This window comes from Chiloscyllium plagiosum, chromosome 4 (genome assembly GCF_004010195.1).
Source record: "Chiloscyllium plagiosum isolate BGI_BamShark_2017 chromosome 4, ASM401019v2, whole genome shotgun sequence".
NCBI lineage: Eukaryota > Metazoa > Chordata > Chondrichthyes > Orectolobiformes > Hemiscylliidae > Chiloscyllium > Chiloscyllium plagiosum.
The window spans coordinates 121,499,748-121,525,517 of record NC_057713.1 but is presented as its reverse complement, the minus strand read 5'-3'; the positions used below and the strand labels follow the sequence as shown (position 1 = coordinate 121,525,517).

Below are 25,770 nucleotides of genomic sequence, written 5' to 3'. Positions count from 1 at the left end.
TCCCTAGAGCGCTCTGCTAGGAGGCGCCCAGTCTCCCCAATGTAGAGGAGACCGCATCGGGAGCAACGGATACAATAAATGATATTAGTGGATGTGCAGGTAAAACTTTGATGGGCGTTCTGTCCTTGTTGCGGTTGGGGGGGTTGGGTCTGAGGGCGGAGGTGCGGGATGTGGATGAGATGCGTTGGACGGCATCTTTAACCACGTGGGAAGGGAAATTGCGGTCTCTAAAGAAGGAGGCCATCTGGTGTGTTCTATGGTGGAACTGGTCCTCCTGGGAGCAGATACAGCAGAGGCGGAGGAATTGGGAATACGGGATGGCATTTTTGCAAGAGGTAGGGTGGAAAGAGGTGTAATCCAGGTAGCTGTGGGAGTCGGTGGGTTTGTAAAAATGTCAGTGTCAAGTCGGTTGTCACTAATGGAGATGGAGAGGTCCAGGAAGGGGAGGGAGGTGTCAGAGATGGTCCAGGTAAATCGGATGCTGCCTGAATTGCTGTGCTCTTCCAGCACCAATGATCAAGAATCTGTCAATCCCAGCCTTGAACATGTTCAATACTGAAACATCCCCAACCCGCTGGGTAGAGAATTCCCAAGATTCACAACATTTTGAGTGAGAGATTTCTACTCATCTTAAATTTTCTTATATGGAAATGTGTTGCTGGAAAAGCGCAGCAGGTCAGGCAGCATCTAGGGAACAGGAGAATCGACGTTTCGGGCATTAGCCCTTCTTCAGGAAATTTTCTTATGCTGAGCCTCATGATCTTTAAAATCTCAGATTATTCAATATTGTTCATCTATCACTGCTCTATATTAGCTCCCAGGGGTATTTTAGCCATCAAGAAGATTATGGTCTTGGTCTTATAATATTTTCAAAGACTGCTGTTTTTGAGGAAAACTGGGTTCATGCTTTCTTTAGCTTTACCTTATGATGAAACCAGGCATTCAATGAGCATAACCAAGGCTTCTTCCATTTCCCATCCTGAAATGAAATTAGCCTTTTAAATTATTATCTAGTAAGAGCTGCTTGTTTTGAAATGTAATACAAATGTCAGCCAAAACTCAGGAATCGAGCTTGAAACATTTAATGCTGTTAAAACCCAAATGTCCACTTGATTGTCTGCTTGCAAAATAAAACAGATTCAAAAATGATACTTTCATTTCATGCATGATATATTCTCAAATAACCAATGTTACAAATCACAATTTGCTTGTTGTGCTTAATGATGAAATTATGTCATAATTACAGCATCCAAAGAAAATGCTTTTAGTGCAAATGCAGCCTGAATCTGAAGATGAGAGTCCATCTGAAATGGGACTGAAAGGCTCCTCTTTGGAGACATAATGAGCTTTCACATACGCTTCACAAGATTAGCCGCAACATAAAGCTGTTTTAATGCTACATTTGTGGTAAGAATGCACAAAGAAATTCTGAAAGGTTGTACAAACTATTTTGGATCAAGTTTTTCGCTCAGAGATATTTTGAACAATGATATGGAAATGAACACGTTCAGATAGCTGAAGTATTTTCATTCTGAACCTTGCATTTCTCCTTCAACTGGAGGTCATGCAAGGCCATTACGTAGAATGGTGACTTGAAGACCATCAAAAATATTGGCTTAAAAAGCCAATCTTTTCCCATTTTCTTGTCAGGTTACCCTAAGTGTTATGGACCCGACCAGACACCCTCAAAATATTTCAAGAAGGTAGCCCAGACCCTAATTTTATCTTATTCTAAAAGTGGATATGAAGTGTGTGTTCCAGATGCAATGCAATTGGTCAAACTATTCAACGTTAAGCAAAACACAATCTATGTAAACACTATACACACAAAAGAAAGAGGGACTTAGAATAACTTAACTATTGGAAAACTTAACTGAATAATAGATACAGCACCTATTACTAATTAATTGTCCCAATACAGTAACATCCTCATAAACACACACCTTGGCAGAAAAGCAGATTCAGACACAGTTTCTTCCATGCAGTTCTCCAACCCAGGAGGAAAAAAAATGAAGAGAAAATTCAGAGAGTGTAGCCGTCCAGAAACACTCACGATGCCTCCAATCTTTTGAGATCCCAAACAGCTTTTGATGTTACTGATAAACCAAAACCCAGCTGGCCACACCCATTTTGGCTGCTTCCATTGTTCCAACTTTAAAAACAACCTAAAGGCCTCAGAAGTTGTTTACCTAAGTCGTCTTCAAGTAGCCAGTTCAGCACCTCTGCCTTACACTCTCTCTTAAAACAAAACACACCGAAATTACTTTTAAAGTTACAGCATCTTCACATAGGTCATATGCTGAAAGCAGCACAACAGAGAGCATCTAGAAAGGAAAAGCGTACCAAGGCCTCTTATTAATGTCGCAGCTGTACAGGACATTGGTTAGAAAACATTTGGAATGTTGTATGCAATTCTCGTCTCCTTTTTATTGGAACGATGTTGTGAAACTTGAAAGGGTTCACAAACGATTTACAAGGGTGTTGGCTGGCTTGGAGGTTTGCGCTATAGGAAGAGGCTGAACAGCCTGGGGCCGTTTTCCCTGGAGCATCGGAGGCTGAGGGGTGACCTAATTGAGGTTTATAAAAAATCATGAGGGGCATGGTTAGGATAAATAGACAAAGTCTTTTCCCTGGGGTCGGGGAGTCCAGAACTAGAGGGCATAGGTTTAGGGTGAGAGGGGAAAGATATGAAAGGGACCTAAGGGGCAACATTCTCACACAGACGGTGGTGTGTGTATGGAATGAGCTGTCAAAGGAAGTGGTGGAGGCTGGTACAATTGCAACATTTAAAAGGCATCTGGATGGGTATATGAGTAGGAAGGGTATAGAGGGATGTGGGCCGAGTGTTGGCAAATGGGACTAGATTAGGTTGGAATATCTGCTCGGCATGGACGAGTTGGATCGAAGGGTCTGTTTCCGTGCTGTACAGCTCTATGTCTCTAATTGCACAAACCTGTGAACAGCTTATGATGTTTTTCAGCCCTTTCTATGGGGAAACAACCCATCCTGGATTTTGCTTTTTGCCACTTTTTCATCCCTGAGGTATTCCCCAGATACAGAATTTGTCCAAATAATAATCCAACAAATCAGTGCAAAAGACAACGCTGAAGCATTTTGATCTGATTTGATTTATTGTCACTTGTACTTATTACAATACAGTGAAAAGTCTTGTTTAGTGTCGCCACTCTCTGGAGCCAACCTAAAGCACAGAAAATAAACCAAACCACAGAAGATAAAGCTAGAAATAAAAATACAACAATAAAGTTCATCTTATAGTCTTGTCTCAATATAGTGAGGAGTATTACATCACACTCCTGACTTGTGCCTTGTACATTGTGGACAGGCTTTGGGTAGTCAGGAGATGAGTTACTATCCACAATGTTCTGAACCTCTGACCTGCTCTTGTAGCCATTGTGTTTATGTGGTGATCCAATTGAGTTTCTGTTCAATGATAATCCCCAGGATGTTGACAGTGGATGATGTCAGATAAATATATTTGATGGCAGTTCAATGGAACGTCATAATCTTAGTGAACCTAGTGACTCTTGAGACCTTCCTTGTATTTTCCCTTTGTCTTTATTTACTAGAAACTTGATTATACTTAGAGAAGGCTAGTTTTTGTGATACAGCCAATATGTGAGGTCCCCTGCTTATGCAGGAAAGACAAGAAAAAAATCATTCAGTTTTTGGTGGGAACATCATTTGGTTGTCTGTGATAACATTGCTAGAGTCAAAAAGACCAGACCCAAGAGGGCTTTTGTGGTGTAATGGTCGTGTCCCTACCTCTCAGCTAGAAGATATGGTGCAAGTCCCACCTGCACAAGACATGTTTCTGAACATGTTAATGTGGAAATAGATAAATCAGACCTAGGTTTGGGTCTGCAGAAGTCTCTGGTCTAGGCTGGGACTAGCCTATGCATGCCACAAATAGTGCCTCCATTTTGGTGTTCAAGAATAAATGATGTTCCTTTCTGGTCAGGCTTTCTAAAATATTACACATGGACTTAAAAAAATTCTCCAGCCCCCTATTCGCTTGTACCTACCCTGTGGATTATTAAGTATTTTCCATCCACATTCCCAATCTTCAATTGTCTCAAACCCAAATTCCTTTTACTTTACTTTTTAACTTTTTTATTTTTATTGATATAACTTAATACTACTTAGGCTGTTCCCATTGACTTTTGATCTAAAATAAAATTTAAACTTCTAAATTTATTTCTCCTGTTAAACTAAATGTAAATTTCCCTTTGAATTCTTGAAATAGCAATTTGCATCAAGTTATTTTGTCAATCTTGATTTTGAAAATAATTCTGTCCAGGTGGTATTTTTAAATAGTGCTTTTATATCAGGGATACAAGTGATCACATCCAGTGGCTTCTCCCATTCTCAAAACACTTTGCCTCAGAAGACAACAAATGGCTTGACAAATCAAGGTCATGTTTCTGGAAGGCAAAGACTTTGGACCAAATCTAATGCATGTACTAAGTTCTTTATTTTTAATTCATTAACTGGATGAGAGCATCACTGACCATTTATTTCCCATCCCTAATTACCCAGAGGGCAATTAAAAGTCAGACACTTTGCTGTGGGACTGGAGTCACATGTAGGCCAGACCAGGTAAGGATGGCAGTTTCCTTCCCTGAAGCACATTAGTGAACCAGATGGGTTTCCCCCAACAATCAAAGATGGATTCACAGTCATCATTAGACTCTTAATTCCAGATTTTTAAAAATTGAATTCAAACTCCACTATCTGCTGTAGCAGGATTCAAACCCAGGTCCTCACCACATTACCTAGGTCTCTGGGTTAGCAGTTATAATACCACCAGGTCATCACCTCCCCAGTGCTGGGTCCTTGGCTGTGGTATCAGTGCCTGAAACCTATTTAAAACACAAAAATCAAACTCTGTTGTGGTTAGAACCCCAATGGGGTAATAATGCCCAGTCCCGTCTATAAATTTAGAAATGCAATATTTTGTAATGTCCAAAACCACACAATCTAGCAATATAGTTAAGTGATTAGGTTTAAAAAACACAGGCAGCAGAAAGAGTTATCTGCAGATATGAGAAAAGTTCACCAAATGACATCATATCTTAATTCTACATATCTTGGAACAAAACTCAGCCTGATTATTTCAGAATTTTTTTAACTTGTCTTTTCCTTAACTGTGCTCAAATATTCCAATTATCTCAAAATCTTTTTAGTACTTTTTGTAAGACTAAGTTTTTAAAAAACAAGCATACTGAGCATAATAATTCTCCTATCTCCTTTGTTTACCATTTTTATCCTTCAAACACTTTTCAAATGCTGCATTCAATTTGGATATCTGCCAACTTCAGCTGATCTGCACATTATGGGAATAAATTGCAAATTTTCACAGCCAGTGCCATTGCAGCAAAGGATGTCACAACACTTCATATTCTTGTCAAGTTCTTCCATACTTATTAATGTCTTCCTCAAACTAATTTTGAATCTTTGATTATTGCAAACAATTTTAGTAATGACTTGTTTTGAATGTAAGATGTGGTCTCATTGTAACTGTTGTAGAATCTCTCAGGTCTGATTTCCAGTGACCGTCTCTTTAGCTTCACTGGGGGTGAGGGATTGAAGATAAGGAATTTGTGCAAGTTGGTGACTACCCTGGAGAGTATTTCACCCATCCCTTCTTCTCCTGTCCTTGCTCTGTTCTAGGTGATATTGCATGCAGGTTTGACTCACTACATCGGCGAGGCAGAGCAGTACAGGGAGTATTCTCAACTAAAATCCAACACAGCCAAACTTTACCATCCCTAATCTTAGAGACAGTAGCCATAGCTATTGAATGTTCACAGCCTAGTTGTCGCTGATGCTCTTTCAGTTTAGCTAACCATTATAAGAGAAGTCATGCCCCAGCTTCTGACTAAATTTGACATTTTGTGTCTGCAAATCAATGTCCAGTTTGAATGCCGGGGTTAATAGTAGTTTTTCTTTGCCTCATTTACAGCTGCACACTGTATTATATTGGAAAGCAGCAAATCCCGTCAGCCATCACCATCCCTTTGCACCAACTTATGGTGGCACAGTGGTTAGCACTGCTGCCTCACAGCCCCAGAGACCCAGGTTCAATTCTCGCCTCAGGTGTGGAGTTTGCACATTCTCCCCATGTCTGTGTGGGTTTCCTCCGGGTGCTCAGGTTTCCTCCCACAGTCCAAAGGTGTGCAGGTTAGGTGAATTGGCCATTCTAAATTGCCCATCGTGTTAGGTGAAGGGGTAAATGTAGGGGAATGGGTCTGGCTGGGTTGCTCTTCGGAGGGTCGGTGTGGACCTGTTAGGCCGAAGGGCCTGTTTCCACACTGTAAGTAATCTAATAAAAAAAACTCCTGTAGATTTTTTTGTTCCATATCCAGCTGTAAGCTGACATGCCAGACTGTTTCAATCACATTTATTCCTTTCAGAACCTCTCTAAAAGGCTTATCAAGAACACAGTTGCAATTTCCATCACACACTTCAGGAAGGCTTATGCCCGAAACGTCGATTCTCCTGTTCCTTGGATGCTGCCTGACCTGCTGCGCTCTTCCAGCAACACATTTTCAGCTCTGATCTGCAGCATCTGCAGTCCTCACTTTCTCCTATGCAGTGTCAATTGCCTGTTTAAATCTTTCAACTCAATGGACACAGAGCAGCTACATCAGGATAACCATTGTTCCTTTGTCCATTTCATCTGAAGGTTAGTTGTCATTCTTTCTAAGAACAAACTTCCTGTTTGCCAAACACTGCCTTGATAATAGGATGTATATAGTGGCAGATAAGTCCTTGTTGTCAGTTCAATGGAATATCGTGATCCCGGTGACCTTTCTTGTACAAGTCCTTTTGCCTTTATTTACTAGAAAGGTGTTTGTATTTGGGGAAGACTAGTTACTGCAGCCTTTATATGCAGCCATTATAAAGTCTCCTGTTGCACAGGGAAAATAGAAAAATGCAGTTTTAAAGGGACTTCAATTTTCAGCATGGATGCTCAGCGCTATTCATGACTCCTCAGATACTGAAACAGTCTGAGCAAGACATACAGAGAGCTAGCACACAGCTGCAGCAGGTCATCAGGAAGGCTGATGGAATGTTGCTCCTATTTCAAGGGGATTGGAATATAAGAGTAGGGAAGTCTTACTGCAAATGTACAATATGTTGGCGAGGGCGCATGTGGAGTACTGTGAGCAGTTTGGATCCCCTTATTTAAGGAAATATATTATTTCACCGGAGACAGTTCAGAGAACTTTTACGATGATGATCCCTGGTGTGAAGAGATTGTCTTACAAGTAAGGGTTAAACGGGTTGGGACTGTACTCACTGGAATTTCAAAGAATGAGAGGTGCTCTCACTGGAGCACATAGATTCCTTAAGGGTCTTGAACATTACCATTCATTTCAGATCATTAAACATTTTTGCAGAACTGCATTCAGGTCCTTGGGTACTTGACCCTCAGCATGGATCTCTATAGCTATCTGGTCCCATGACCTCCGTGCATGCAGAACAGAGCAGCACTGTGGCTAGCACTGCTGCCTCAAAACCCGTTTGATTCCACTCCCAGGTGACTGTTTGTTTGGGGTTTGCACCTTCTGCCTTTGTCCGCAAGGGTTTCCTCCAGGTGCTCTGGTTTCCTCCCACAGTCCAGAGATGTACAGGTCAGATGGAATGGCCATGTTAAATTGCCCATAGTGTCCAGGGATGTGTAGTTAAAGTGGGTGAACCGTGGGAATTGCAGGGATAGTATGGGGTTGGGTGGGATGCTCTTCGGAAGGTTGATATGGAAGGTTGATAGTGTCTGTTTTGTGCCCAATTCAGTGAATTGTACAAGGACATTCATCACATCAACCAGACATAATGCATTGCACTTTAAGAAGAACATAGTGGTTTTATCAGTTCTTTTATCAGTAGCGTTGTAACTCACGCTAACCTCTCAGTTTTGACCCCTTTTTGAGGCATGGAACAACTCGCAGCACAGTTGGTGCTGGATTTGCATTAAATCATAGTATTGAGCAGACAATATAAAGTTGACATGCTGTGCAACATATTGAGCAAGGGAGGGGTAATCTTGCGAGGCAAGCACTGATCCTGTTTTCAAGGTTATCAACGTTTCCTCCCTCGAGAGTTGAGGTCAAATGTAGCCTCCAGGTGAAACAATATTAAAGGGACTGGGAATAACTGGGTCAGAGTACTGCATGTTAAAATTAGAACAATTCATTCTGACATTCTGTTCCGATTTTTTGTGTAATGTTTGATTTATCTAGAAAAGGCTCAAAATGTAAGACATTGTTTCCAATTTAACTTAATACCAAACTTCCTCTTCATATTTAAGAGGAGTCAATTCTGGAACTAACCTAACTGATTATCCCTGTCTTTATTTTTATTTAACATATAATTGATGCACAAATAATTGATGCACAATATATTAAATCGCAGAGGTTTCCAGTGAACATTTTATGCAATAATCTTTTAAGTCCAGATTTATATTGGAAATTTCCCATTAAGAATTCTCATAATGTAAGTGCACCCTGTCACTAGGGATAGTGTGGCAGCACTTTCAAGAGACGTAATCTATAATTACAACATGGCGTTTTCAAATAAGCATATTATCAATGTGGACATCAAAAATATTATTGGAAACAGAGGAAGTCAGAAGACTTTTAGGGTAATGGTTGATTGATTAATTTCTTATGGAAGGAGACTACTTTTTGCAACTCATCATTCACACAGAGTGAAAAATTGGCATAACATTAATGTTAAAAATGTAACTAAAATGTTTCAGGACTCCAATATCTAAGCCTATGCAAGGGTCGATTGAACGGGACAGTTTTATAATCAGATATCTGGAATTCTACATTCTGTATTAACCATTCAATGGAAGGTTAGGGGAATTTTCATCCCCTGCAGTGAGCAATGATAAGAAAGGGGAGGGCAGGGCAATACGGTAAGAATGAAAACACTCAGATTCTTAACGTGAACAATATTTTTCCTACGTTACAGTCCTGCAGAGTATAAATTAGGCAATTAAGAAACAAAGGTAAATGATAAACATCAGAGTCCTTCTGTAACCTGCAGTCACTACACGCTGGCAGCTTTCCACACGCAGTCGTGCTCTGTCCCTGCACTGGGCTGACCCTCGACCGGGTTCACAAGCCACTGATTGCCCCCTGTGATGGGGTTACTGTACCAGGGTCCCTGGTCCCCTGACCACCCCCATGACAGGGTGACTGCACGGGGCCCCGGGCCCCTGACCACCCCCTGTGACGGGGTGACTGCACTGGGCCCCAGTCCCCTGACCGCCTCCTGTGACAGGGTGACTGTACCGGTCCCCGGTTCCCTGACCGCCCCCTGTGACAGGGTGACTGCACCGGGCCACGGTCCCCTGACCGCCTCCTGTGACAGGCTGACTGTACCAGGCCCCGGTCCCCTGACCACTCCCTGTGACAGGCTGACTGTACCGGGCCCCAGGCCACTCCCTGTGACACGCTGACTGTACTGGTCCCCGGTCCCCTGACCACTCCCTGTGATAGGCTGACTGTACCGGGCCCTGACGCCCCCTGAGACAGGCTGACTGTACCAGGCCCTGGTCTCCTGACACCCCCTGTGACAGGCTAACTGAACCGGGCCCCAGGCCCCTGACCACTCCCTAGGACAGGCGGGGCACCAGGCACCTGACCACTCCCTGCGACAGGCTGACTGTACCAGGGCCCGGTCCCCTGACCACTGCCTGTGACAGGCTGACTATACCGGGCCCCAGGCCCCTGCGCACTCCCTGTGTCAGGCTGACTGTACCGGACCCCAGGCCCCTGACCACTCCCTGTGACAGGCTGACTGCACCGGGCCCCAGGCCCTTGACCACTCCCTAGGACAGGCTGGGCACCAGGGCCCTGACCACTCCCTGTGACAGGCTGACTGTACCAGGCCACGGTCCCCTGACCGCCTCCTGTGACGGGCTGACTGTACTGGTCCCCGGTCCCCTAAACTCTCCCTGTGACAGGCTGACTATACCAGGCCTCAGGCCCCTGACCACTCTCTATGACACACTGACTGTACCGGTCCCCGGTCACCTGACCGCCTCCTGTGACAGGCTTACTGTACTGGACCCTAGTCTCCTGACGCCCCCTGTGACAGGCTGACTGCACTAGGCCCCGGTCCTCTGACCGCCTCCTGTGACAGGCTGACTGTACTGGGCCCTAGTCTCCTGACACCCCCTGTGACAGGCTGATTGTACCGGTCCCTGGTCTCCTGACCGTCAGCTGTCCCCACCCTATTAGTGACTCCACTCCTCTCTGGGTCAGCTGACTACTATCCGTCCCGCTCCACTCCGGCCCACTGATATCTGGCCGTCCCACACTACTCCAGCCCACCAATATCTGGCCGTTCTGCTCAGCTCAAGTGCGCCGATATCTGGCTGTGCCACTCAGCTCCAGCGCGCTATCTGGCTGTGCCACTCAGCTCCAGTGCACCGATATCTGGCTGTGCCACTCAGCTCCAGCACACCAATATCTGGCCATCCCACTCTGCTCCATGCTGTCTGTCCGTCAGCTGTTGCCAAGCTCCAACGTGCTGTCCACAAGGTAAGTTTTTAAAAAAAGCTAAGAGAGAAGAATGGGAAAAGGGAGGAAAAAAAAAGAGAAGTGGATGGAAAGGGTGAGCCCCAGGTTGACTCTGGACGCTGCCTACTCTGCCACCCCCATCTTGGAAGTAGTATTGGTATCTCATTAAAATCCCAGCTCACCTTATTTCAATGCCGCTCCCAATTTTCCCCTTCTCTGCCCCAGAAACTGTGTGTGTCAAATTCCTGCCAGGAATGGGCATCTGGTGGTGCAGCTCACAGAATGCTCATCCCAGCCATTATGTAACTACTTCTCCAGCTGTCCCTGACGGTTTCTAGGCCCCCATCCTCCTCAACCCTTCATCCACACAAATCAGCATCAGCAAACCACCAGCCTCGGCACACTAACACACCTGTTCTTGGAGCTACTCAAACACTATTTCACATCTTCAATAATTTACTTAGGTCTCAGCGTGACACTTAGCAATTGCGTGCTTCCACCAGGTTTCTTTATTGGGAAGTATAGCTGTGCATCTCATGTGTTTATACAGAATGCTTTTCTGCTCACATAGCTTCATGTTCTAATGGCTCTTAGCTTCCCTTCTTAGCACGCACACACTTTAGTGCTAACTTGTAAACTGCTAAACACTGTCTACTTTGCATTGCTTTCTGAATACTTACTGATGTCAGCACTGACTTACAGACAGCCAGCTTTGTTTCAGATGCATTCCTTTCTCAGCACACATTGTCTTTAGGGCTCAGTTGCAGGTTGCCTGTGGCTTGCATTGCTTTTTAGCATCGAGAGAGAGAGGCAGTATTGTGCTATGTCACTGTCAGAGCTACATTGCATTAGCAGCTTATGCAGCAGACAAACCTCATGTGGTGTGAATGACCATGTGTGAAACTCAAAGGGGGAGCATTCCTTAGAGAGGCGAAAGGGAACCACATTTGCAACCATTTACACTGCAGGGAGTTAGCTACAGTCAGGTGCTTGGTCCTTTCAGACTGCAGGGATCCACACCCTTGCAGATTGTGGATCGAGCCACAATCAGACCCGGAGGTCAAGAACAAGGTTATCTTGGGATTACAGGTAGGACAGGATGGGTGCTGGTGAGACATCAGTCTGGGAGGGTGGGCTATGATCAAATGGGATCATCCTGCTCAGTCAGTCTGGGATGGGGAGTCCACAATCAGACAGGGGGTTAGGCCAATAATGGTCTGGGAGCTTATTAAGGGTCAGCCAATGCAGTCCTGGGGAAAGTAGACAATTTCTGTCTTCATTGTACTGGGTCTCAGAGAGAGCCGTGACAATTATAAGTGATAATTGTGTAATCTCTCAGTGATTTGTAAGAGACTGGGAACTCCAAAAAGGTCAAATAAATCATGGTAACTCCAGCCTCACAGTGTAGGACCAACAAAAGCATGGGAATTTACAAAGACACAGGCTCTGGGGGGTAAAGTTTGGATATGAATAATTACATAAAAGGGCTTAACTGAAAGGGGAAGAAGGCTGATAGGTCACCAGGGCCACATGGACAGAAGGACAAGAGGGAGCATGAAGAATTGGGGAAGAAATTAAGTGTCATAGGCAGAGCCTGCTTGTCACACACTGTAACAAGTTTGGAACCTTGCCATTTTTGATCAATGATTAATTGCGCAACAACTGGCTACTGTTTTCAGGGAATAAGTCCCCAGAAGATGCAGGCACAGCAAGAAAATGGAATGTTAGTGTCAATTATATCAAACATTGGTTAGATGTGGCTGGAATATCGTGTGCAATTCTGGTCCCCTTACCTAAGGAAGAATATACTTCTGACTGAGTAGGCCTTCCCATATCCTGGTGTTGGAACCCCAAAGGCAGCTATGGGTCATGAGAGAGCTCTACCCAAGCTACAACACAGCTGTACTCCTGCTCTAACAGCTACCCAAGAGCACTCTCCTCCATCCCCCTCACTTTGAGGGATCAAACTCTTTAAATTTGGAATGGGATTCACAATGGCTTAGGAAGCAGAGAGGGAATGCAACACAGGTCTACCAGACTGATTCCTGGGATGGTTGGACTGGCCTATGAGGAGAAATTGAGGAGACTGGGTCTCTATTGTCTGGAATAGAATAGAATAGAATATAAATGGAATAGGAGGAGAGGCAATATCATGGAAATATACAAAATTCTTAAAAATATAGAAAGGTTGATGCAGATAGAATGCTTTCCCTGGCTGGGAGCTGTGGAACCAGGCTACACAGTCTCAGAATATTAAGCAAGTTATTTAAAACTGCAATGAAGAAAAATTATTTCGCTCAAGTCTGAAAGTTTGTTCTGTTAAATCACTGCAGTTGTAGTACTTCTTTGTAGCACAATGTAGGTTTTGCAGTTAGTACTGAAAATATGACTTTTGAGGGTATCAAATGAGGATCAAAAGGAATTAGTACATTACAAAAAATAGACCTAAACAAATGTTTTCTTTATTTAACAGTGTTGCCAATCGTTCACACATTTGAACACAATCCATCAATTCCCACATTTTCTTTTGATACAAGAAATTACAGTCACGGACCAAATGCATAACATCAAGGATGTAAATAACAAGAGAAAAGACCAGGTCAACTAGAAGGGGGGGTCACTGTACAATGTAACCTGATTCCTTTTTGAATAAAATGTATAATTAATCAAAATAATACGACCAGCTTTTTATACTGAAGACTATAGTCATGGGACAAATTTTATAATTAATCATCAGACTTCCGACAGTAAATCTAAACAAAGGCTCCAATACATGTTAGCTGTATATTTACAGAAAAGGGAAAGTGACAAGGAAGTTAGGTTAGTATTTGGCAGTAGTTTCTTCCCCTAATTTAAAAAATCACCATGATTCAGTCTAAGTCTTTTGATGACAGAGATCCAAATTTCACTCAAATTAAGGAGAGATTTTGTGATGAAGAACTTCAGCATAAACAGTAATATACAAAATATTCAAAACAAAAGCTTTGTCTTAATATAATAAAAATGCGCACTAGTTTTTAGTTCCCAAAAACTTGGCATGATGAAGGGCACATTCAGATATGAGAAATCACTTCCACAAGGCATTGCTGCAATGAAAATGATGCAGGAGCCCTTTACTACCCAGCTGAGAAAATGTTTGTTGAAAACATTTTAATTAAAACCATTCTATTTTACTAAATATGCACACTGAATTTATTAAACATGTAAAACAAAATAAAAACTGTTTATTTTACAAAAAGAAAAGATTTAGAAATTTATCCTTTTAGTCCTCAGTAAAATAAACTATTTGCCAATATATATTGTAATTTTAAAAAGTACAAAAGTGTTTTTAAAGTGAATACAAAAGTTGTTGAACTTCATGTAATAAGTACCTTATATTGTTGTTGACATAAATAACAGAGGTTCACAAATACTGCAATACAACAAGTGCAGTTGGTAAGTAGGCTTCCCAACTACAGGCATCTTGCATCAAGTTCCGTTGACAGAGTTGAATCGATTAGATCAATTCTATTTCATTACTTGCTCTGCTCTGGCAAATATCTGTTTTAACATATATTATAACAAATCAATCATTGATTCCAAACAACCTACCTTGGCTCTTTCACTGCTCTATATGTTTCTGCAATTGAAAGATATAATTTCATTGTCAGCAGTAGAGAATGGACTCTGCTAAAATAATTGGCACATCACGTCTCCATGTGCATCCTAATTGTGCATTATATATTGTCACAGCATTCAAATTTAATCTACAATTCTGAAATATAACTTTCTAAGAACCACCAGTGGTATGAATATCTAAATGTGCTATCAATGCTAATGGCACCGTTGTGAGTTTAAAAAAGATATTACAATACAGACTTCAAAAATGTTGAAATTGAAACAACTGAAGATCCTATATATGATCCTAATATTGAGGTTCATGCCTATGGGCCTATTTGCACACAGCAAGCACCAGTCTATAGTAAGCAGTTTATTGCATTGTTGTGCAAGTTTTACAAAGTAATGGGATGAATATCGACTTTGGTGTCTAGCTGGACTTTACCATTTTGTCAGAATGAGTAACCCAACATTGCTTTAGTACAGTCAGGAAAATGCTGGAATCTAATGGAATCCTAACAACACACTTAGAATCCATTGTATGATCTGACAGAGTCAAAGAGGTTTTTTTTGTAAGGGAAGTAGTGTTTTCACAAATTGGAGTACGTTTTGAGGATGTGACTAACAGGGTAGACAGAGAAATGTAAAGTAGATTGAATTTTCAAAAGGTATTCAACAATATAAAATTGGTTCATGAATTGTAAAGTGATATATTCACATAAATAGAGAATTGGTTAATGGACAGGGATTAGAGGGCAGGATAGAGCATTTTCAGGTTGGCTGTAACTGCTAGAGTGTCTGCCACAAGGACAATAGATGAGCCTCAACATTTTACAATTTATTTTCTCTATTCCTTCATAGGATATGGGCACCACTGGCAAAGACAGCATTCGTTGCCCATCCATATTTACTTTTGAACTGAGTAACTTGCTGGGAATTTCAGAGTCAACCACATTACTATGTCTCTGGAGTTGCATGTTGACCAGACCAGGTAAAGATGAAAGGACAAGTGAATTGGATGGGTTTTTACAACAATTACCAGTTCCATGGCATTGGAGAACTGAATTAAAGTTATGTCAGCTGCTGTGATGGATTTTTAAACCCAGGTCCCCAGAGCATTAGCTTAGGCAGGGAATAACCAAATTAGATCCATACAAAGATGTCTAACTGCCTTCCTCGTTTGTCAAGAGGTTCATGCCTATTTACATATTTCAGCCTGAACAAGGGCTGACCATATCGTTCCAATGGAATTAAAGTACGGCTGCATCATTGACATCTTTAGGAGATAGTGGTGAGAATTTGTTTGGAGGATCTGTACATTCAAACTGACACATAGCATGACAGAGTTTCTTTTTAGATATTTGCAATATATCAACATTTAAATGTGGTTTTCCTTCAGACGAGTGATCCAATAGTTTACTTGCTAATGAAGCTTATCGGCAAAGCCTGAAATTAAAAGGCTTCTGGAGCTGGATTTGAGATCTAGAAAAGAATTTTATTTACTACCCAACCATAACAAATATTCTGTGTTGAGTAGCCCTGACCTGACCTGGGGAGTTAGTCCTTTTCTATTATTTGAGCTGCAAGTACGGTTTAGAAGTTTCATTGCTGGTGCATGAATAGGTTAAGACATCTTGTCTTGTGCTCACTTTCCAATACTACATATTCTTGATTTTTTGTTTGGAGAGTCAAAATGACGTTTACACTTAATGGAAGACAGTGAACTCCTTCATAATTGTTTTTCTATCAGAGTTACATTAAGATACTGGTACCAATTAGAGAAACCAACTATAGGTGCGTTCATATAGTCCTCACTAAATGGCTCCCAGGGACAAAGTAGGAACAAAATCTTAATAACACACAGTCACTGTGGTAAGCCTCTTGAATGATACACTTAATTCTAATTTATTTGGAACATAATCATCTAAATGTTAACTTTCTCTTCATTTGGTTATGTACAGAAGTATTTCTATGTTGCTATTTACTAATGAACATACATTAAAAGAGGAACACTTTATTTTGCTGTTCACTCACTTCTGTAATTTATGAAAATACTTATTTTTCTCTTCACCAAATATAAGTACTGAGTTCACCCTACTACATTTTGCAAAGAACACAGCTGTGCTGACTGTAGCCATTTATTTCTGCACTTTGATCGGTTACTGTGTTCCTACAAACAGACTCACAGAAAAGAACATTACCAAGTGACTTAGACACCCAGGAATTATTCTTCCCCTCCCCAAAACTAATTCAACAAAGACAAAAGCACTTTTTATTAATGTATAGGCGCAGCAGTAGGAAATATTTCCTCCTTCAACTCATTGTTTATAAGATATGTAGTATGAGAAATGTCAGGCAAATAATTTTAAAAGTAAATGGCTGGATTGTGTGTCTCAGAAGCGCTAAATGACCTGCAGTTAAACATTAGGATTGTTCATATTTTGTTTCTGTTCCAATTCTCGGATACTTTCATAGTCATGCTCTCCTTCTGTGCACTGGGATTCATTTTCATTGGACTCAGTCTCCTTGTCTGTAGATTCCTCTTTCAGAACTCTGATGGGCTCATATCCTGGATCAGTCTCCTCTCCCACATCATTTACAGATGGATTTTGATCTGCAACCTTAGGTTCTCTTTCATAGTCAGCTACAGATGCATACAGATGACTGGCTGTAGATGGACGCCGTTGAGGAGTCACCTCATCGATGCTGGCATATCCACCTTCCTGTTCTGCCTCTGCTTGGGACCACTGTTTTGCAGGTTTATTCACAGTGGAGTACATGGCTGCAATCTGAAAAGAAACAGTTACCCAGTTTTAGAGTTTTAGGTGTACAAAACAAACTATACCAAAAGTGTACTTATAGATTTTGGATCTATTGCATTAAAAATTCAAAACTAAAACATTATACTCTAATGCTGTCTGATCAAACATAAGTTTCTCCAAACTCTGAACTAGTGCAAAGTATTCTTTCACTTGAGGCTACTATTATATTATAAATTTCTCTAAATCTTAGTTTATCTGATTATCTCAATAGGATAATGGGATCGTCCATTGTTCTATCCAGACATTCATAGTGCAATATTAGAGTTAACGAAAAATTGGCCGGAGATGGTGTTTAAAGAGTTAAGACATTATTTGTCATGATCACGTTGATCATGTATATCATTATAGTTTTTAAAAAATAACTTTTAATCTGTATGTTGCTCTGCATAGTTGCTGCTATATAGAGGATCATGTGAGATCAATTTACAGTCAAACTGTATTTGTGAACATGCCGTTATTAAAATAGGAATATATTATGTAAAACGAAGAAGAGTATTTGCCTGCATGCCAACTGCCAAATTTCACAAGAATGGGTTTTTTTTAACAAGTGAAATTACAAATTGATAATATTGAAAACATTACCTCAGTTAGCAACCTGATAAATCTATGGATCAAACATCTTAAGAGGACAGTGGAAGCAGAACTTATTGATTCATTCAAATGTAAATTACAGATTTTGGAAAATTATACATAAAACAACTTGTACTTACTTATACAGCACTTCCCATATCTACTGAACCTTTCAAAATGCTTTTGTCAGTTAATTACTTTTGAAGTGTCATCACTAGTACAATGTAAGAATTGTTGCTAATTGGTGCACAGCAAAACAGCAATGTATTAATGTCCAGATAACTTGTTCGACATTTCAATATTGTGTGAGGTCGATTGAGGAATACATTTTGGCCAAGAAAAACAGGATAATTCAGCTGTTCTGAGGAAGGGTCACTTGACCTGAAACATTAACACAGATGCTGCCAGACCAGTTAAGCTTTTCCAGCAACTTCTGGTTTTTTTGTTTTTGAGAATAATCCACCAGCTGTTTTTCAAAATAATGCCATGGGAACGTTTACACCCACCTGACTAGGTAATTGGGGCCATTGGTTAACATTTCATCTGAAAGATGACATCTTTGTTTTGGGTTTATTTTGCCTTTAAGAGGCATCTTTCAGGATTTTATACGTGGTGTGCAAACAATGTTGCGACTCTGCCTGACAGTCAATCTGCTATAGATTTTGCGAGCTGCATGCAGAGAAATCAGTTGCATTACTGAAATGCCTGATTCATAGCTTGAGTTTCACGGTTTTAAATAAACTAACCCACAGAGTTAATTAATCTGACACGAGAACGATTATTAGACCAGATAATAATCTCTTCTAAAAAAAAAAGAGGAAAGCATAGTTACACAAGTAGAAAACATTTATTTTGTGCAACTTCCTGACTTGAAATATTTGGTTAGAGATCTGCAGGTTGCTAAAAAGCAGAGAAAGTCTAAACTGTTAGTTTTTATGTATTCATGTAAGAAAACTTCACAGTTAACAGGAATGAACAAGGTAGAATCAGTGATGTCAAACTTAAATACTTGGTATCAAGGGGTAACTTCCCTGGATTTGAATCCGTGTAAAATGATGATATTGGGAAATAGATTTAATTTTCATTTTGCTAGACGTTTTAAGGTCTATCATGCTTGAACAATCAGCAAGCAGGTTAATGTGCAGGTGAAACACATATTTGACAGTTTTGAATCATGCTACAGTGTATGAAACAATCCTCAACCTACTCTGGAGAATTTTGAAAACACAGTTGCCAGTAAGCATTCAAGAGGCTAGTTTAATTCACTTAAGAAATGCAATGATCAGGCCACCTACTGGAACAACAAGCAAAGGAAGGTCAAAGGAATATCGTGAAAATGTCCACAGAATTTCCTGTGCAGGATCAATTGTGCTGGAGTGCAAGTATGGTCATTTCACCTGGATGTAGCAGATGTTCCACATCACAGACACTGCTGAAAAAGCACGCCATTATTTCTCATAGTCACAATTCATTTAATCAATCAGATTTCAGAGACTCAACAGAAACTATAGCAGACTATTCAAGGAATAACTTGCAAAAGTGGAATAGAACATCGGACTTTCTTCTAAATTAGTGGAGATAAAATCTTAGCACTTTGCTGTGAAGAGAAAAATGGAAAAAGGCTAGTACAGGATAAATTTGAGAATATCATCTCAGAGATGATGAAGTCTTTAGATTATACCTCTACTCAGGTAAGAAAAGTGAATGAAGAGCTGGAAGGAAAGAATAAAAGCAAGATGAACCACAAGCTCTGTACCATCGCTCAAATGAAAAGAATGCAGGGAGATCTGGAACAACTCACACATCAAATGTAATGATGGAGAAAACGGTAGACATTCAGAAACAAGTGGAGACACACTGCACCCACTAGGAGCTGTCAATCAATCAGGAGACGGCCCTTTCAGAAGTAAATGTCAGCATTGATGGTCCACTGAAAGAACTCAAACGGGACATACAGGAAACCAAATAATCACTGAAGCAGCAAGTGGAAGAGTCCACAGTCTTTTCCACAAAAACTACCAAATCAAAACGCTGGACAGTTATTAGAGAGCAGGTTATGAAGAAGGAAAGTATACAGGACCAAAAAAAGTCTAAAACTTTGATCAAATTTAAAGAAACCAGGGTATGAAACCAGAAGGTTCAAAATGAGTTGGAAGTACTTGAAGAACAAAACAGAAAATCTCAGAATATTTGAATCACTCAAAATAGTTGGAGGAATGACATCACAATCAGTGGCTAATCTGAAGCATGATTGGCTGCGGATTATCTGACAAAGCAAATGCTGCAACAGAGCTGGGAAAAATAGTGTCAGATTATATATAACGTTTTTAAGAGTTAGAATTTTGAAATAGTGACACATGGGGTTGGTTATTTTATTAAAGTGTTTTAAAAAAAAACACTTTTGACCATCTTTCTAGAATGGGGCTCAATCTAGTATACAGAGGAACCTCGATTATCCGGCGTTTGATTATCCGCATATTGGATTATCCTGCGAGATTGCAAGGTCCCGATACTTGGCTAAACTATGTTATCCAGCACGCGATTATCCGAAATGCAATTAACCGAACAAAATACTCCCCGCCCGTGTCCTATGAATAATCAAGATTCCTCTATATGTGTCAATTTGCAGGGACCCCCTGGAAGATTGCTTGTTCTATGTTGTTTACGACAAGAAACACGAGGATTGAAAGCCATTAGCTTGTTTTGGTTCAAAATAAGAATTGATATCAACTTAGTAAACTCAGAGACTAAACATTTTGTTAGTTTTGCATAGTCCTGTGTGTGGTCAGAAGCAAATATAGTTTCTCTCCTAATAATAAAAACAAAAGAGTACAGAGGGAAAGGACAGTCACCCTGGTCAAAAAATTATTTTGTGCAACTTCCTGACTGGAAATATGTGATTTAGATGAATAACCTTTCTGGATATGAATCAGTGTAAAGTGATGATGTTCGAAAATAGATGGAAACTTTGCTTTGCTTGACATTTTAAGAATGTTGTTTTCCTATTTACATTGTAAATCTAGAAAACGTGGTTTCTTTTCTTTTATTTTTGTCCTTTGTATAAAAAACTTCTGTTGTTAAAGAAATTCTGCAGGCCCATTACGACCATGTTTCAAAAAAAAAATGACCACCACATTAACTTAAATGAGAGATCTATCAGGCCAGATTTCATCCTTGGATCCAACTTGTCCAGTGGTACAGTCAGCTGAGATCATATTAGAAAACAATAGAAATTACAGACAGCAAACAAAAAATGCTGTGAAATTGCAGGTGAGGCATTATCCTTGAAGCAAGATTAAGCTAACACTGAGTTTAGATGACTCTTCATCAGAGCCAGTGGAAGGGGCCGCATTTATACAATATTGAGGGGTTGGAGTACTAGGGGAGAAAGGGTGTTGATAATGCAGATTAAGTGATCGGAATGCGAGAATGGTGGAGTGGAGGTCATGACCAGCAGTGTCACATCAGGTCAGCTTGGTGATGTTGGTCACATCTCGCCAGGCCAGTATAGTCGATGGAAACTTGCTCAGATTGTGTGGAGGCTGGGGGAGCGGGGAGCAGGGGTGTGGTGAAGATTGCTGTTGGGTCTGGTGAGGAGATGAGGGTGTCAGATCTGGGTAGGGATGGACCCAGGGTGGAGAGGGGTTGGGTGTTAGCTCCAGCAAAGATAGGTCAGAATGGAGGAGAGGTGGTGGTTCTGGGTCCAGTGAGGTGTTGACAGGGAGATGGCAGTGGGGCTGGAAGGGTTGGGTCAGGAGGGGCAGGTTTCAGAAGGGAGAAAAAACTGATGTCTCAGGGGTTGGGGACCTCCGTATGACTCTGTTTCATTCAGAGTGACAGTCACTCAGGAGTGAGAGAAAGTTTTTAAGGCTTTAATATTTCCTGAATCCCTATTAAATTGAAGTCAGTCAGAACCCTCCAACTTTCAGAGAGTTCCTGATGCAAGTGACTTGTCCATTAGTATTGTAAAATTCCCTGGCAATTCCCTCAAAATCAAATCGTGTCAGTTATTCCATATGCTCCTGATATAAAGCTCCAGTCTCTGCTACGCCAGTGACTATTTGAGCCATTATCTCTAGGTGAGAGTGTGGTGCTGGAAAAGCACAGCAGGTAAGGCAGCATTCGAGAAGCAGGAAATTAACGTTTCGGGCATAAGCCTTAAAAACTTTCTCTCACTCCTGAGTGACTGTTACTCTGAATGAAACAGAGTCATACGGAGGTCCCCAACCCCTGAGACATCAGTTTTTTCTCCCTTCAGACAATCAATTCTTCAATGTATAATTTCAGTTACATCACACTGCAAATTTTTGCTATAAATTCTGTGTTACGATCGAGCCCTCCACAATCACCTGATGAAGGAGCGTTGCTCCGAAAGCTAGTGTGCTTCCAATTAAACCTGTTGGACTATAACCTGGTGTTGTGTGATTTTTAACTCCATTATCTCTAGTTACCAATCTGCAGCTGATCTTTATTATTTAAGGCATTGCTGGCTCAGAATCTAAAGTCTGATCGCCTATGAATGACCTGAAATGTTTATTCTTGAAAGTGATGACAAGTGACCTCTGATCATATGGTTATTAGCTTCACAACAGGCCCAGTTATTAAAATATCACATAAATGCACCATATCACAACTGAACAAAAACAAATGAGATATCATGCAAAAATGCCAACTCATGGATTTTAAGAAATAACTCATGGTTAATGCACTATTGAACATGAACATCTTACCGACATGATGTGCATTTGAGATTCCTGCTGGGGTCTGTCAAATTATGTAGTACTAACCCAGCCTTAAAATAGCAATCAAAACTAGTGGCTAATGGGGAGAAAGGTAGTTTGCTAAAGGTAAAGAACTATAGATCAACAATTCAGAGATTCAAAGCTCTTAATCAGCCCCAGGGAACGTGCTGAAGCAACTTGCATGTAAAGAGAGTTCGAAATAACACCTAGAGGAACAGTAGCAAGTTAAAAGCAAATTGAATTAACGAAAGGTACTAAATAGAACTAATAAATTGCAGCTGGATTTTACACACCCTGACGAGCAGCTTTGAAGGCAAGGGGCATGTAAAATCCAGCCAGGGGCCTCTCCTCCACCTAATGCTCTCCCCACTACCCATCTGAGATTTTTATGGGGGAGTGGGGAGGCTCACTCTTGGGCCAAGGAAAGCACTTAATAGGCCAATTAAAATTTATAGTGACTTAAGTGCCTCATCCTGGCCATGGCAGTAATTCCCAGCATTAAATTGCTGTGCTGACAGGGATGTGGACAAATTCCCCAAGTCGTTTCCATCTGGGGGCAGGGATTGACGCGTCTCATAAAATCCAGTCTATGCTACAGATTAGACACAAGAGATATCACAAATAGTTGACAACCTTCATTCTAAATTATATATCATATTGTAGATGTTATAATACAAAGTAATTCTTTCCATGTATACTGTGTCTCGTCTAGTTTTTTTTTCTAGAAATAGTCTTTCTAAAAGTTAAATTGGCTTGATGCATTGTTTTGACTGGCTTAGCCTTATTAAATACCACAGAATAGTTGCCATTGCTTTGTGTGTTTAAGTAATTGTCAGCTAAATTTAAAAGGATCTATTCATCATCTCAACCAACTGGACAATTCACATTGTTTGTATTTGAATTCTCCCTAAAGTGGTTTTCTGTCCACGGACAGGAATTGTCCCTACAACATTAATTTTGGATTTTTTAAACTACTTATTTATTGTGATGGAATTAAAGTAATTTCTACAAATCTAAAGTTAAACTGGTTTCATTTTTGCCACAGAATCTTCAGAAAATCTTCACAGAAATGCAAGCACATTATGTGTTCTTGCCCTTAACCACATCTTCGTTACTCTAGCTGAAAGTTTAAGTGAATTTCTCTAACATGGCTTCCCATTTGTAAACCCAACTGAAGCGATATAATTAAGTCACATTTCCAAATGTTTCCTATTTTGTCCTGCACAATTGATTCCAGAATTTAATTACTTGGATTCCTTCCAATTCTCTTTTCTAAATCGTGTGACTGTGCCAGGTTTTGCTAAACACAAATGCATGGATGACACAGACCAATATTAGTACAGTTCATCCAGTGAATTGTAGCAAGTAAGGAATACAAATTGGCCCAAAGCCTGCTGACTGATTTGCAAAGGTCCATCTTTAGTTTTTTGAAAATGGAGTCTCCCATTTAACCCTCTTTGAGTTTCATGAAGTTGCTGGGAATTAATACACTTAAAAATGTGATATTAATGATGATCAATAATTATCCCGCTACCCTCGCTTGTTTCTTTCTTTATCTATTCCATCACAACTACAGCATCCCCTGCCAAGAAAAGTCTTGATGTTCACGCACGGCTATTTCAGAAGTCTCCACCCCAGGAGCCCTCCCACTCCCCCTTTGCAATATCATCCAAAAGAAAGGCATCAGGTCACAATCTCTGAAGACCGATAACTTTTGAAAATAGATGCAAGTTTCTCAGCAAGCAATTTAAAGAAAAGACGTTTACTCTAACATACTAAAATCAGCCTAAACTAAGCATTTAGTAGGCAAATAACTAAGGGAAAAAAGTGTTCCCTCATAAGTTCTTAACACAGCCTAAAATGCCACACCACATTTATACACGACTCTGCTAATGTTGTGGTTGTTCTGAATTAGCCGACTGGAGGGTATAGGTAGTTCTGGAGTTCACTCATCTTTAGTTATGCCTGGTGTCTCTGGACATGCACTCATGCAATCTTCAATGAATCATGTTGAGTTCATAGTAATGTGTTGGGCCAGAAGTTTATACATTTTGGTTGAATACAGTTCTATTGCTGATAATGGCCCACACTAACTCATGGATGTCTAAATTTGTGCTAGTAGATTGGTGTGAAATCTTTTTAAAAATCATTTATGGGACTTGGGCATGGCTGGCTGGCCAGCATTGACAGCACATTCCTATTTGTTGTTGAGAAGGTGGGGGTGAGCTGCCTTCTTGAATTGCTGCAGTCCACTTGCTGCGAGTTGACCCACGATGCCAATAGGGAGAGAATTCCAGGATTTTGACTCAATGACTGTGAAGGAATAGTGGTATAATTCCAAGTCAGGGTGGTGAGTGGCTTGGAGGGGTACTTGCAAGTGGTAGTGTTCCCAAGTACCTGCTACCCTTGTCCTTCTAGATGGAAACGGTCGTGGGTTTGGAAGGTGCTATCTAAGAATCTTTGGTGAACTTCTGCAGTGCATCTTGTAGGTAGTGCACACTGCTGCTATTGAGCATCATTAGTGAAGGACTTGAATGTTTGTAGATGTGGTGCCAATCAAGCAGGTTGTTTTGTCCTGGATGGTGTCAAGCTTCTTGAGTGTTGTTGGAGCTGCACCCATCCAGGTAAGCAGGGAACATTCCATCACACTCCTGACTTGTGCCTTGCAGGGTCAGGTGGTGAGTTATTCGCCACAATATCCCTAGTCTCTGACCTGCTTTTGTAGCCACCATGCTTATGTGGGGAGTCCAGTTTTTTTAAAAAAAAATACTTTATTCATAAAAATATTTGATATCATTTGTACATACAAGTCTGCATGTTGACCATCCAGATATTTAGCTGAGGCGTCAGCGGAGCCCAATTACTGGGTGGGCCTCCTGTTCTTCTTTGGCAGACAGACCTTACACGGTGGTCTTTCCCCACTGCGCCTTGGCGGCAGCTGTCCCAGGTTTCAGCTCATCCCTCAACACGTAGCCCTGGACCTTGGAATGTGCCAGTCTGCAATCCTCAGTCGGGGTCAACTCCTTCAGCTGGAAGATCAACAGGTTTCAGGCAGACCAAAGAGTTGATGATCCTCCAGGCACAGTTGATGTTTGTCTCAGTGTGCGTCCCAGGGAACAGGCCATAGAGCATACAGTACCGCATCGCGGAGCTGCTCGGGAAGAACCTCAACAAACACCACTGCATTCCTCTCCTTTGCATGGGGATATTCCAGAAGGAAGTGTGTGACAGTCTCATCCCCTCAACAGCCGCTTCGAGGGCAGCGTGCAGTGGGGCAGAGAGTCCGGGCGTGCATGAAGGATCTCACCGGCAGAGCCCTTCTCACCACCAGCCAAGCCCTGTCTTGGTGCTTGTTTGAAAGTTCTAGTCAACCTCTTCAGGAGCCCTTCTTCAGGAATCAAGCTTTTCCAGCAACACATTTTCAGCTCTGGTCTCCAGCATCTGCAGTCCTCACTTTCTCCTAGAAGATTTTAACCAACTGCA

The 25,770-nt window shown here is 41.1% G+C and overlaps 1 protein-coding gene across 2 annotated transcripts in view; it reads right to left on the bottom strand.

Moving 5' to 3' along the window:
• Positions 1 to 12,996: 12,996 nt before the first annotated feature.
• Positions 12,997 to 25,770, bottom strand: part of pag1 (phosphoprotein membrane anchor with glycosphingolipid microdomains 1) — a 102,618-nt gene continuing 89,844 nt past the window's right edge. For both annotated transcript variants that reach the window (XM_043689090.1, XM_043689091.1), the window contains one exon: positions 12,997 to 16,942. In XM_043689090.1, the coding sequence (XP_043545025.1) occupies positions 16,571 to 16,942 (372 nt within the window). In that variant the 3' untranslated portion in view covers positions 12,997 to 16,570. The remainder of the gene's footprint in view (positions 16,943 to 25,770) is intronic.